Source organism: Poecile atricapillus, chromosome 18 (genome assembly GCF_030490865.1).
Source record: "Poecile atricapillus isolate bPoeAtr1 chromosome 18, bPoeAtr1.hap1, whole genome shotgun sequence".
NCBI lineage: Eukaryota > Metazoa > Chordata > Aves > Passeriformes > Paridae > Poecile > Poecile atricapillus.
This window is the reverse complement of record NC_081266.1, coordinates 7,016,057-7,030,964: the sequence shown is the minus strand read 5'-3', so window position 1 is coordinate 7,030,964 and position 14,908 is coordinate 7,016,057. Positions and strand designations below refer to the sequence as shown.

Below are 14,908 nucleotides of genomic sequence, written 5' to 3'. Positions count from 1 at the left end.
CAGTCTGACACAGGGATGTGGGCCATGTCTAGACCCAGATTTGAACCCTTCCTAAGCTTGGGAGTGAGCAGATTCCTCACTTTTTATGTGTGTTTTGTACAGTGAGGACTAGCAGCTTCAGTTGCTTTGCAGGAGCCTAAGTCCAGACTCACAAAGATGTTTAGTAAATGTAGTTTTAGGGCAAATATGGAAACACTTAGAATTATAAGCAAAAAATATTTTAGAATACATTCTTAACATCATAGTTACCAACAACCTTGGGAATCTCTTGCAGGGAGGTATAGTTGGGAAATCTTCTGGTACTAAGACCTGGGAGGAATGGCTCTTTCTGGAAGCATCCAAAGAAACAGGAGGTCAGTTTCAGATGCATCGTCTCTGTCCTGTAAAGGAGCTCCACCAGGACATTTTGGCACTCTCTCCCACGCAGGCATTTCCCTCCAACAGCTGGTGCAGCTGCTTTCAGGCAAGTGTGGAGAACATGAGGGTGAGGAATTAAAGTGAGGAATAGATTGGCTCTTCAACAGGAAAAAAAATATTTCTGGTGGAATCTGGAGTCTTCCTGTCGCGTTGGTTACTTTGCTTGCCTCTATCAACACCTTTCTTCAGGAAGGTGGAAGATGCTCGGGGAGAGAGGCCAAAGAAAACACGCTTGAAGTGTCCTATCTTGAAACTGCAAAGATACCCATCTCAGACACATTTTCTGAGAGCCTGAAGCTGTATCCAGCCATTGCCTGGCCACATGTTCTTCCAGCTCTTTATTTTCTCCTGTTGCTTCTGTTGCTTATGTGGGTCCTGCCCTAGAGGAACCTAGACTTAGGTTCAAGTGCTTTTTTCCCACCTGTGCCAGTCAGTACTGGCTGTTTCTTGGGCCATGATGTGTGAAAGAGGATCAGTCATAGCCAACTTTACAGCTGTGGGAGCCACTTTCAATAGCTGTTGAGATCAGTTAGTAGCATTATTACCAGGCAATTCACTCTGGCTTGCAGATGATCCTCATGTTCCCTCTCCTATACTGCAAAAAAATTCTTGCCCATACCATGGCAACTTTGTGGTACCCAGGGGAATGCAACATAAACACCTGCTCTGTCCTGTGTTTTCTGTATGAAACTGCTACATGCATGGGAAGAAGCTGTGCCAGCCTTGGAACTCGCTCTCTATCTAGCACTAGAAAAAGGGCTCAAATGCTTGGTAAAATAATGGCAGATGGACTGTGGTGGAGCTCACACCATTCATCCTAATCCTCTACTAGTATCATCTGACCTGATCTACATCAGCCAAGATGCACCCACCCCTGAAATGGAGCCATTCCAGACCTTTTGTACACCAAGATGTGCTCTGTTGAACTGAACAGGTGGTTTCTGTGGACCCTCTGTCCACATGCTTGTTAATGGCTTACAAGGCAGAGACAGACAGGGCGAAGAGATGGAAAAAAGAGTCAAGGAGAAAGAAAGGGAGAGAGACTCATCCCAACAAGTGTAACAGTGCTACTGTAAGGAAAATGGATGGCAAACATACCATACAGAGAAGAAGACTAACAGGAGAGAAGGAGCAGGAAAAGCAGGAAGATAAAAAGCAGTGTAAATGAAAGAAGGAACTGCAGGGAACAAGAACACATGAGCAGGAGATAAATGAGCAGGTCCCTTGGCTGGAATAATCCTGTTCATGCCAGCATTCTTTGGCAGTGACACAATGAGACTATGGCCTTTCATTACACATTTTCTTGTAGTGTGATGTCAATCCAAAGGCTTTTGTCTTTTTGGTGCTCTGCAACACTAACTCATTCCTATGAGGGTTTGTCTTCTGGTCACCCCTATGGGACAGGCTCTGTGCTCAGATACACTAAGCTCTCCCTTTGGAAAAACATCTCTGTGCGCTAGAATTCCTTCTCCTGCATGTGGCCCTGGCAGATTTTAATATGCTGCAGGAAGAACTGAAGAGTCTGAAATGCTGAAGAGAAGAACACTGTACAGCTGCTCAGGCCACTCTGAGTTCTGCAAACAGAAGTAGATAGCTGAGGGGGTGCGTGCAAAAAAATTTGGACTGTCATCTCAACTGCAGAATAGCTGGAGACTACTCCATCTTCTGTGAGAAAACATAATCCTGAATAAAAGTGTCATAAACAGGATCTGAGTTCAGTGAGATTTTTCTTGTAACACTGTGAAACCTAATTCTGGCCACATCACTTGGAAGTGTGTTCCACTAACTTTTAACCACTTCTGCTGGGCACCTCGATTCTTTAGATACACACAGATTGTACCATCATCCCACTGGAAGCTAATTGCCTGGTGATTAGAGCCCTGTGTCACCTTTTGCTGTGTCCCACACTGGTATGGTGCTGCTTTGCTGTAAGCAGCTTATAATGCTGTTACTGTTTGTGTCTCTGGGTTGACTGCAATCTCTCTCATTCCGTCTTTTGCAGAAAGAGGGAAGATGGGCATAGGCTACCCTATGTATACACTGCTAGTGCTTTCTTTCCACATGCCTCCAGAGGTGATTGGCAAAATATAACCAATCCCTGTAATTTCCCAGGATCCATCCGTGTGAGAGCGGTAGGTCGAGATGCACAAAGCAGAATGGTTCAGAATGCTGTTGTGAAAAATATCTCTGTGCTGTTACAGCACAACTGGATCTGATAAGGATGTTACAGAGTGTCCTAAAACAGAGCATATTGGACTAGATCCTCCACTGAGGAAGGTACAATCCACTGGAATAAAGCCATTTATAACACCAACCAAGATATTGCTCAACAACAATTGGTTGAGTCTAGGCAAACTTCATGGGTTTTTTTATGATCTTGCCCCAGAAGTTCTGTGTCTGAGTACAGAGAATAAGGGGTAGGAAGAATTTCCATTCCTCATAGGTAAGAAAAGTTGAGGTGCCATAGGGAAATAAGAGCTTATGTGACTAAATGTGTAAGCTGCTAAGTCATCCTGTTTTCCGAATGGGAGTGAAAAAAAGATAGAAAAAGAAATGGGGCCTCAGGGAAGAAATGTGACATGAAGTGGGTCAGTGTAAGTGAAGCAGCAGAGACAAAATAGGTTCAAAACTGGAAAAGTGGAGCTTTGTGCCTACTGCATAAGGCTGTGGGGGTGGTCACTACATTGGGGAATGGAGGAAGGAATGCTAACCATGCTGTTTCTATCTTGGTCTTCAGCCAAAGGGCAGTGCAAGCCTCTAGATCTGAACACAGTGGCAGTTAAAATCTGGATAAAGATGGTGAAAGCTGTTTGGATTGTCTGTATTGAAGAGGATGGTGATTTATAGCTGTGTTCCTCTTTATGTTGAGAACAAATCTTCTTTCTGTTTGGTTTGACACAAGCAGTGACTTGAGAATATAAACAAAATTCATCTGAGTTACACCAAGATCTACCTGTGAAGAGGCTCACCCACTGCCTTCACAAATCAATTACCCTGGTCCTTTAGGGAGAAGCCCAGAGGTGCAGTCCAACCTGGAGTCCACCACAGCAGGTAGAAAAAGAAGGCTGCAGAAGCCCTTGCCAAGAGCCATGTCCCTCACCCAGCTCGCTGCTGGATTGGGAGAGCAATGAGCTGAGGGACATGCAAGCTTTCCTTGCCTTGTAGAGACTCTGCTGCCTCCCAGCCCTGAACTAATCTCATTTTAGCAGTGAAATTCTATCTTCTGCATGATTGCACCGGCAGGCTTTTGTCAGCAAATTTGGTGATGTTCAAACCTGCCTCAGGGATGAGGAGCCAAGAGATCTGACTCAAAGTGGCAGAAAGACTGCTGCTGAGAAGCCAAGTTTCTCTTTCCTGGGGTGCTGAGCGGGCAGTTACACTAATGCAGGGTGCCATCTGCTTTTTCCTTCTCTAAAAGGTCGTGTTTACCAAACATTGCAGAGGCAAGAAAGGTCTGGAGTTAAATTAAAAGTAATTAAACCCTGCAGAGGAGGACCTTCTATGCCTTCAGTGTCCACCTGGTGCTCTTCACACCTCAGTGAAGCACAGGTGCCCTGTCCAAAGCAGCCACAAGTAACGTTGTCTGCAGTGCCAGGCTGTGGGGCTTGTGTCTAACCTGCAGAGACAGCACAGCAACCAGCCCGGGGTGCCAAGCCCCGAGCTGTGACAGGCAGCTCAGAAAGGGACCCCACTTCCTAAGCTGAGCCTTGTGCTCTGCAGCTGCTGAAGCAGGAGCCATGGATGGGAAGAGAAAAGAGAGGTGTGCCAGAGAGGTGGCCCAAGTGCCATTCTGAGGTGTCATCCAGACCCATGTAGGAGCTACGAGAAAAGAGCTCTGACAGCAACCCACAGCACCCAGCACAGCCAGCCCTGCACCATGAACACCTCTTCTCATGAAGTGAGAGCTGCCTTAGCTGTTCCATGCCACCCGCTGGAGGAGCCTGTCTGTCCTCTTGGGAAAGCAGAGATCTTAGTCCTGTGGTAGATGAAATCTGTCATGGAGAGCCAGGCCCTCAGACTGGAGGCCAGCCCAGCCCGGACCATCATCTTTGCACCAGGAGGGCATGGGCTGCTTCAGAAACATTTAGTTCCTGTAGTGCTGTTCTGTAGCAAAAGGCACAACAGCACAACAATGTGGGAATTACACAGCAGACGGGGATCAGGTTTAAAGATTAAATCTGAAATGAAGGCCCTGACTTTGGCATGTTGGTCCCTGTGGGACAGGAGGCTCTTGCTGGTATTATTACATTTCTGTCTGCTTAATGTACATCTCACCGAAACCACTTCAAGTGATGCTGAGAAGATGTTGCCTGGTTCAGTCCGTGCTAAAGGATGTTAAATTTAATTGATTCCCAATATATTTACTGTACCATACTGTCAAATCTATTTTACAGGTGTGCGTGCCAGACCTTTTATGAAATAAGTAATATATTCTGGGATGGGTAATGAGCTTGGCTAATTACCATGAATTCCTCCTGGGTAAAACTAGTGTAAGAACATGGCTTGATGCCACTGCTTTGCAAGGTGTTATGTGAATGTAGACAAAATCAGAATCTTGTTCCTATATTTGTCTTTGTTGGGGGATACTGTCTGAGAAAGCTGCAGCTTGGCTGGCAGGGGATGATTTGCCAAGATCAAGTTCCAAGATCCCTGCCTTTCTGGCAGGAGAGACATTTGCCTTCCATCAGTTTCAGCAGGCTCCCAGAGAGCATTGCCTCCAAATCACCCTAAAACTTGAACTTATAAGCAAATCAGAAGAAATTCTTTTGCACTCAGACCCCCTGCTTGTCAGAAATCTCTGAACCTTGAAAAGATCCCATAATATATTACCAAGCCTGTCTCAGCCTTTTTCTTTTTTTTTTTTTTTCCCATTGAATTCTGATGAACCTATTCACCATATGTCATGGGTGTCCTCAGGGAACACTGGGATGAAATAAACTGAAAAGCCACTTTGGACCCTGCTAAGTCAGCAGTTGATTATTTTTTTTTTTACTGAGCAGGAAAGCTTAGGAAAGACAGAGGCAGCACAGGTTCTTGCATCCTCGGGGTCTGGATTCCATTCTACTGGCATTAGCTAGTGAACTCTTTTTCTAGTTCTCTATATGGTTCTTTGTAGGGGTTTTTTATTCTGACATCTCTGCAGCTTTGAAGCCTCATATAAGTCTAAGGCCATGAGAGGCAATTAATCAGGCCATTAATCACTTACAGCAATTGAAGAACAGTATATGTATGATAGCCAACAAATCCTCACAAGGAGCACTATGAAATGGATGCATAAATTTTCGTGGTCTTTCACAACTAGTCCAGGTAGTCTTTGCCTCAGTTACAGGTCACAATCCTGCTCACCAACCTTGAACACCATGAAGAAGATATTTGGTAAGTTATACATGGGAAACAGAATTCTCCTGGAGTGACACAGGGGCACAAAAAAGGGCTAAGATTGGCCTCCACAGTACTTTTGTAACACCTCACAGCCACAGCTTCCTTCTGTATGATTAGCTAGACCTTTTTGCATAACCATTGTACCTGGTAATTTGAGTGAATTTTGGCCATGAGGAAATTCCACACACAGGCACAATCCATTCTCTGTATCCACTGGGCTCGGAGCGTGCATGGAGGGGGAAGGCAAGGTTAGTGTGAATGTGTGCTGAGCTGGGGTTCTGATCCCAGCACAGAGTCTTTAGGGCCCTCGGTAATGCTCTGGAGAGCAGTGCTGGGGCGGATGGTGCTTCTCACACATCTGTGGCTGAATAGTCCCTGCGGCCTTAGGGCCCTCCTGTGCCTTGTGGAATAACCTAAATGCCCAAGGAGGTTAAAGGAGGCTTCTTGAGCATTTTGGATTGATCCAACACCCTGTGCCTCACTGGCCAGGGTCAGAAGTGGGTGTGGTGAGGGCACCTAGGGTCAGACACAGCTCAGTCATCAATAGGTCTGTGGTGATGTGACAAGTCCGAGGTCAAGTAATGGAGTCAGTCTTCAGGGTCCTGATCAAGCGTGTCCATGGCTGCATAAAGGGTTACATAAACCTGTGGCAGGGCTGGAGACCAGCACTCTTACAGTGTTGCTGGGGCAGGGGTTGACGGGAGAGAGCCTGGGGAACCTTCATGTCTGGAAATATTTAAGAGCTGCCTGGAAAAGGCCCAGATCAACCTTATCTGCCTCTGAAAATGGCCCTTCTTTGAGCAGGGTGTTGGAGGAGAGACCTCCAGTCTGGGTTAGTCTGATTCTACAAAGCCTGCTGCTTTTACTTCTATATTGGTGGTGGATGCAGGATATCCTGTCACTGTGAATGTTACTCACTCAGTCTCTACACTGTGTGTGACAGAAAACCAAGCGGAGAGCTGCACCCACCAGAGGTGACGTCCTCTTGGCAGAGCAGCGGGGCTGAGCGCTGCAAACTCTTACACACACTCTGTGTTCCATCCAGAGCAGTCCTCAGGAATACTGAGCTAAGCACATGTGCCAGCTTAGAGGACCATCATGTCAGGGAATATTGGCTGGCAACTGGAGTGCATTCAGGCTCCAAGGGAAGTCAGGGGAAGGCGAGCTCTCCATCTGACTGCCTCGGGCTCTGCCCTGCCTACAGAAGGTCTGGGGTAGCACACTGGGCACCGTGGCCTTGACTCAGCTGAGCAGTTTGGAGTGTGTGTCTTGCTGAATGCTGAAATAGCTTTATAGGGCACAGTCCAGCTCCCACTGAAATGCTGGGGAAGCTTTTGCCATGCACTTCAATGAAAATGTGATCAAATCTGTGTCACCTGATCGTCCCTTAGGCTGAGCATAAAAATTGCTGCTCCGCTGGTTAAAATCAGAATGGATAGAACAGGGGCTGCCGATAAAAATGTTACAGTGTAACATGTAAGGGAAAAGTCCTTTAGTAAGATTTCCTGCAATGTGGATAGACATAGGAGAGAAAGAATTAAAAGTAAAGAGTTAAAAATAACTTCAAGTGTAGGAAAAATTGTAGGATCAGGAATAGAACAATGCAAATTTTGATAAGGTGTTCAACATAAAAGAACAGTTTTATCCCTCATTTTAATGTATTTCCTGACTGATCAGCATGCAAAGATGCCATTTTAATAAGCTTTGACAAAGTTGGTTATATAGCATTTCTTTAAGAGACTGATTTCTTCCATGAGTTTATTTTTTAAGTCTAAGTGGTGGCTATAAGCATGCGTATAAAAGAATAAACTTTCTAAATTTTAATCCTTCATCTTTCTTAATTCTGAAGTTGTGGTAGTGACTGGCTCATCAGATTTGGAGCCCTCTTAGAAACTGTGGGAATATTTCTAAATTTGATTGTTTATCTGTTGAACAAAAAGCTGCTGTTGGAGAGAATAAACTTCCTTTTAAAGTACTAGTAAGTGTGCAAAAGTGGTCAGAGTCTTAGGAGGCAAAGTCTATTTACAGCTAGAAGATTTGAACTCTTAAGGGCTTACAGCACTTTTGAAAATAAGACTTAAATGCTTCTAAGTAATTTGGGCACTACATAAAATCGTATCTAATTTCCCTCTTTTTGCTCTGACATCAACACCAATCATAAAATGATTTATTGTCTAGTTGATAGCAGAACTGGTTTTATGTGGAGCAAATCCAAGAGAAAGAGATACATTTCAGAAGTGAATTAAATAATTCAATAGTGTTTAAGCATGGGAGGCAATACACATCCTTGGTTTCAGTGAAATTAAATGCATTGGTTCTGTAGTAATTGTTTCTAAACTGGATGTTGCTCTCAGCTGAATGCTCATCCCTTGGAAACCACTGGAACTGTGTCTGATGGACTTGGTGCTGTAGCAGCCAGAGTCCACGTAGGCTTCCACACTCTTGGAAATCATAAATTATTCCCCCGCAGGCAGAGGAAGGAGGCTAAGGTAACAATGAACAAACACTCTCATGGTTCAAACAGAACCCCAGAATAACAAACTCTTGCTTGAAATCAGATGATTTTGGAATATACTTGGCAAGAGGGGTTAAGTACAGACTTCCTCATCACTTCAATGGATCAGATATATGCTAATCCCATCCTGCCTGGAGCAAGGCATCAACTCTCTTGGAGTGCACTCTTGTCAGGCCCTGGTTTCACACAACTGCTGCTCTGGCTGGCAGGAGAAAAGAGAACTTTCCTGTCTCCACAAGATCTCAGTGGCACAGCAATTTGTGGGTCAGAGAGAGGCAGCTTCCTTCATGGAAGCTCTGCAGTCTGCTCTGGCTGTGTTGGAGACACTCTTTAAAGGGTCAGGATCTCAGGGCTGGCTGGCTCTGCTGCCCCTTTATGGTCTCAGCTCTCTGAGAGTTTCTCTGGAAACTGCAACATTCAGCCCCCCCTGCCCCATATCCCACATGCCCTTAGGAACTCCAAGGGAAAACTGGTTCCTTGGGATCCAGGCTCCGTGCCAGGTGGGACTCAGGACGTGCAGAGATGCTGAGCAATAGGCAGCAAGTGCACAGGGGTGATTGCCAGCTGCTCCAGAGGGCAGGAGAGGTGTCCACAGGCCATGACACCTCCTTGGCTTCCCACCTCCTCCAACTGCAGCACCTGGAGCAGAGGCAACCAGGCAGCTTGAGGAGTCACGGGATTGATGTTCTTGCAGGGGTGCCTGCCCTTAGAGAGGGAGGCATCAGAGCTTTGGCTGGATCAGCCTCCAGTCCTGATCCATCACTGGAGGATCAGTGCTCCCCAGGCTCCCCAGGCATTTAAAACGCAGCTCAGGGAACGACTATAGCGAGCAACAATAAACATGACCATAAATCAAATATAATAGAAACAAATAAAAAAAGCGAAACGTTGCGTTTTGTTCACAGTGACGATCCCAGCGGTTCCACAAGCAAGAAAGCCGGGTGTGAAACGGAGGATCCGAAGGAGGCCGGCAGACAGAGTGGCCAGGAAGGCAGGTCCGACACCCTGACGCTAAAAGCCCAGCATGAGGAGCTCCAAGAAGAGCAGGCAGCGGGGTGTTCCCCTCTGGTGCAGAAGGCGAGCCTCCACCACACGGGCTCCCCAGTGAGAGTGCAGCGCAGCAAAGGGACGGCCTCGTGTTCCCATGCAGCTGCCTCCGATTATGAGCTCTCCCTTGACCTAAAGAATAAACAGGTACCAAGGCTTCCTCCTCAGGCTGGGGGAGAAGGGGATGGGGCGGGTGGGACTGCATTTGCACTGTGGTGGAATGACTTTCAGCAAATACATGAGCCTTTTGTTCACCTAGAGATTTGCCCTGCCTAACCGGCCCTTTGGCTCCAAGAGGCTGATGGAGGAAGTGGCTTCTCCACCTGTGACTGAGTCACCCTTTCACCCAAACCTGTTGGTGTCTGCTCCTCATTGCCTGGATTCAGTGGTCCAAAATGGACCTAGAAACCCAGTTGTGAGTGTAGGCTTAGAGATGGGCAGCCAAGAGCAGCAGCATCCAAGGGTATGCCTTGCTCACAAGTGTACAGTGTCCATAGGGCTCCCAACAACTGGTTGTTCCGAATGACCTCCCTCGTGGGAGAGTCTCCAAGTATCACCTTGGCATCTTGGATCACGCAGGGCAGGCCCCCAGCACACTCCTGCATTAGTGTGAGCTTTCAAGAGGAAATGGGGTTTACTCATTGAGTGTTCTGCACAGCATCTACCACAATGTTTGTGCACTGCTGCCACCACTGCCTTCAGCCCAGAGGAGGATGCTGAAGAGATAGGCAAGTTTACCAGGCTGAGAGAAAATGATTCCATTCTAGAAGTTGCAAGCCTTGCCTTCTGTGCCTGAGGCTACAGCCTAGCTCCAGAGCACAAGCTTGCCCGTCTGATGGATTCCCAGCAGGAGACAGTGGGACAGGGGCTAAAAGCAGCTGGCCTCCTCCCTCACAGGTGGAATGTGTTCCCTCCCTCCTCATCTCTGCAGATTACAGTCCAGGAGAGCTGTTGTACAAAACAGAACCTAAAGCACAATTTGTGCCTTTTCCCTGGGAAGGCAGCTCAGCCAGAGGCTCTAGGATATGCAGACCCTGCAGTCTGTGAGGTGAGGAGGACAAGCAAACCCTAGTGACAGTGTCCAGATTGTGTTCAGGGGGAGAGTTCAGTGGAAGCTGTGCTATTGCAGCTGAAGGCTCTCAGCTAATGAGGTTTCCACAGAAGTAGCCGCTACTTCTGGGACATCTCTCTGCCATTTCCCTCAAGACACAGATGCTGTCCCTAAACATACATGTCAGATCAATGACCCAATAGATTTCTGAACAAAAGAGACGCCTTGGCTCCCTAGCTCTGTCTTTCTCAAAATACTCCATACTCAATTCAGACAGAATTCTTGCTTCACACCAGGAAAAAAATAAGAGAGACTAATGAACTGTCTTCACAAGCTAATGTGACATACCTTCAGGGTGGGCCACATCTTGACTGCTATGTATGGGCTTAGCATCCTCAACATCCTAGAGCTGCTCTGGTTTGTCCTGAGGAGAGTCTGTCCTGTGTTATTTTAGCTTTCAGGTCATGTTGCTGTGTCATTGTTCTTGCAGCAGGGGCCAAATCTGCCCTGGATGCATGTGAACAAGAGAGACATGTTTAGCTGATTGTTCATTCATGTCTGCTGTCTCGCAGAACTGACCTTGCAGGGACTGAGCCTATCTCCTTGGTGAAACCACTTTTCTCACAGCAAAGGGGTCTTACAATTTGTGTGCCCCTCCAGACCCATGGGTGTCTTCAGTGAATTGCCTCCAGCTCTGGGAGGGGGGATTTTCAGGCAGTGAAGAGTACTAATTCTTCCACTCTTGCACCGTAGTATGTGTTTTTATAGGTATTCCTATCAATTTACTCATCAGGTAGTTTTCTTAAATGGGAATAACGGTGATAGGACCTGCACAGTGCTGTCCCAGTAGAACACTACTTAGAGCAGAACTTGTAATAAAGGAATAGAATTTACAGTAAGAGAAACAGGTGGAAGGAGACATTTTTAGTGTCACTGCACAACTGAAGTCACATTTACCTTTTGAGAGAGGACTGAGCACTAGTAAGGAAGGAGGGTAAAGTGCAGCCTCCTCTGCAAGGCTCGGTTCAGTCATTGCCCCTCAGCATCATCAGGGAGTTGGTGAGTGGCTTCATGGCTCTCTTTGCTCCCTGCCCCATGAAACAGAGAATTCTGACAGTGCACAGAGCAGAAGTACTCTGTGCTGGGAGGTTGGAACAGAGACTCAAGTACTAAAGTTCCCCTCTGGTCAGACTCTGTTGTAATGTTGGGAAAATGCGTGGGACCACAGGAAAGAGGAGCATGTTTTCGGTCACACATACTCTCGGGCTGTGCTGAAGGGCAGCAGGTGTCCCATGGCTGAAGGAAAACACTCCATTAACAAATATCCCTTATAGCAGTGTCCTTCCATTGTGAGAGGCTGGAGGGAGGGAGAAGCATTGAGTGATAGAGAACATGTATGCTTTCTATGTCTTCCTTTTTTTTCTAATATTTTGAGATGCATGCATTGCCTTGAGCAACCCAGATTCTGTCCCTGAGCCTGATTCTTTTCAGGTTATAACATAGGGGCACGTCACCATGCTCAGTGGCAACCTGGGTGGAAAACCAGTGCTGAGAATAAGATCAGGCTGTGGTCTCTCCTGGAAGAGTTATAAATTTATGCCTACGGGCAACAAAGCCATGGGGTGTGCACCTCAAATGTTTGCCCATATCCAGGCCTGCAGTTTGGCTTGCCTTTTGGCTTGCCTTGACCTTGTTAAATCTCCCTTCATGTGCATTCCCTCATGGCAGTGGATATTTCACAGCCATTTCTAATTCAGCCACAAGGCCTGAATTGCTCAGAATGAGTGTTCATACTGGACCAGAAATGTACTAAGCTAATTATTCTTTGAAATCCCCCCGACCCCCCTCCTGCTTTTCCCTTCCTTTGGCTCTGGCTGTCGGATCATTCCCCAGAGAAGAGTAGCTTTAAGTAGGCAATTACTTGTGATTCACGGGGTTTATTAGGAGCGAGAGAAGGCCAATCATGCCTGGCCTTTCTCGCCTCTCAGATGGGAAGAGAAGGTTCCTCCAGCCATCCAGACATACATCTCCATTACCCGTGACTGCTGTGGTGCTAACAGATGCCCTTTCCTCCTCTGGAGAGGAAGAACACAGGCTACAGCTGTGTGAAATCCTTAATTCCTTTGGACTGTCAGTTAGCTTGATCTGACAGCAGATGAGTATGGCTCAGACATCAGTAAGCAGCAAACAGCTGGGCTACAGCAAGGAAAAGGAGACAGAGACCCCCTGCTACCAGACAAGGATGGGAAGGGCACTTCTCTCTAAGGGGATGCTGCATCTGGCTCTGCCAGTCTTCTCAAGCATCCCTTGGAGCTGTCCCTGTCTCTGTCATGCCTGCTGAAAGGTGCTGTAGGACCCCCAAAGCAAGACAGTGCCAGCTGGCAGAACCCAGCCTTGCACCCCTGTATGAGCTAGAAAACAGACTAGTTGTGGAGTCCTCTCACTTCAGATCTTGTTCTGCTCCTTAATGCCTTAGTTCTTTAGGAGGACTGAGATTATGGACTGCAAAAAGCCACTGCCTGGTGATGTTTTTTATCGAGGTACTGACAGCTTGCTCTGTTCCTTTAGACTTACAGAAGGATCTCCCCTCACTAGCTATTAAAGTCTGCCGTTTTTGGCACTGTCCTTGCATGAGATAAACTGGCCTTTTACTTCAGATCAGCAATGATATCTTGTCTTGGCCTCTAATAAGATCAGAGCATATGAATTTCATGTTTTCAGAATGGCTGTCACCTCCTTGGAAACCTCAGATAATTGTAAGGCTCTTGCTTCTGCTTTATTTTGCATTTTACTGTTATTCTGTCCCTCCCATTTGTTCCTCTTTCCCTCCTAACACAATTAGCTCTACATTTTCATTAACCAGATCATTATTTTAAGTGCTCACGGTCAGTTGTCAGTAATAACTGTCTGGGTTGGGCCTTTGCAGGTTACTGGTTTAATTTACATTTATCTGCATGAGCCTTCCTCCTGAAGGAATGGGCCAAGGGATAGTTCAATCTCTTTCCAGGCAAGCCAACTTTAAACACATGTCAGGAGTGTTGGTTTAATGGCAGGATTTAAGACGTCCTTGTTTATCCAAAAGGCCTGCTGCCAGGTCTTGTGGTAAATGACACTGTATCCGTGATTATTGTGGGGGTGACTTTTAGCAACATTTATGCAGACCTTTTCTGGGAGGGGAGCAGTGAAATTATTAGGCAAATGTTCTTTAAATTAGAGGTAAGCAGAGCTCTGAGCTAGGTACCTCTGCAACTGCGGTGGCCAACCCCACCGTGAAGAAAATTGCTGCTATTTCTGAGTGCTGGGCTTTTGTGTTTGCCTTGGACAGACCTTGAGCTCAAGGGCAAGGCAGACAGAAAACAGAAGCCTACCTGATGTTTGAGCACAAGGCAAAGGTCCCTGCTTCATGTCCAGAGAGGGGAATACGAAAGGATGTGCTTCCCCTCCCACTCTCTCCCATAAATGTCAGCCTCCCAGGCCTTGCTCCATGGTCAGGATACCACTGCAGGCACAAAATGCCTGGGCTAATGTTGCTCCTCTCTGGCTGCCATCTCCCAAGGTCACATTATCTTCCCCTGCTTCCAGAGGAGTTAGCATTGGAAAGATTCCAAAGGTCATTTACACTTCTCATAGCTTTCAGACCAGGTCATCACATGTACCTACATCACCCAGTGATGGTTTTATCTGTAACTTACACCATGTTATGAAAAAGAAGAAGGAAGCAGGTGACATGACACGACTCTGAGCTGAGGCTCACGCCTCTGTCTCACTCTGACTGTGAAACCAATTTGCACGCAAACCCGGATCTTGTGGATCTGAGTTTATTCAGGCTGTGAGTACTGGGCCAGCAGGGCATGGTGAGGGACAAGTGCTATGTCTGGCGATGAGGATGCAGTCAGTAAAACTCGTCCTTTGGTTCTGCTAACGAGCTCATATTCACCACATGAGTGATGCAGCGAATCCTCTGCTAATTCAGGACTGACTTCACCAGCACTCTCAGTCCTGCTCTTCATCTTTTTTTGGTTTTTCCACGTGTGTGCACACATGTATTAACACTACAGTCTGCACCTGCACTCTGCCCTGTGAAGTGCCAGTGATGTAGAGTTTAGCTCATAGTTCAGCCTAAACCTCAGTCAAGGCAGTTTGAGTTAATTCTTTTTTTTTAACCCCATCTTCCACCTTCATCTTCACACTGTGCCCCTTGTCCTCTGTCAGTCACTCATTGGAACCAAATAATTTGTCATTCCTGGAACTTGTTAGTGAAAACCCAGCTGCAGAGGAAGAGTGGGGGGATTACCAGGAAGTTTAAATTCTAGACTACAGGAGAGACCATACATACCTGCTTTGCTGAAGTCAGTTGAGATGGTGTGTGTCGATGTATTTACTTGTGTTTGTCATTACCAGCTCAGGTAAATTCTCCTTCTACTTGTTTTTAGTATCTTGTCTCAACATTTAAAATTCAGATTTTTTTACCTTTCAAAACTGAGAGTCTTTCTTTT

General features: G+C 46.5%; 1 protein-coding gene across 4 annotated transcripts in view; it reads left to right on the top strand.

Moving 5' to 3' along the window:
• Nucleotides 1-14,908, top strand: part of IQSEC3 (IQ motif and Sec7 domain ArfGEF 3) — a 90,961-nt gene that overhangs the window by 48,984 nt on the left and 27,069 nt on the right. For all 4 annotated transcript variants that reach the window (XM_058852953.1, XM_058852952.1, XM_058852951.1 and 1 more), the window contains exon 3: nt 9,220-9,508. In XM_058852953.1, the coding sequence (XP_058708936.1) occupies nt 9,220-9,508 (289 nt within the window). The remainder of the gene's footprint in view (nt 1-9,219; nt 9,509-14,908) is intronic.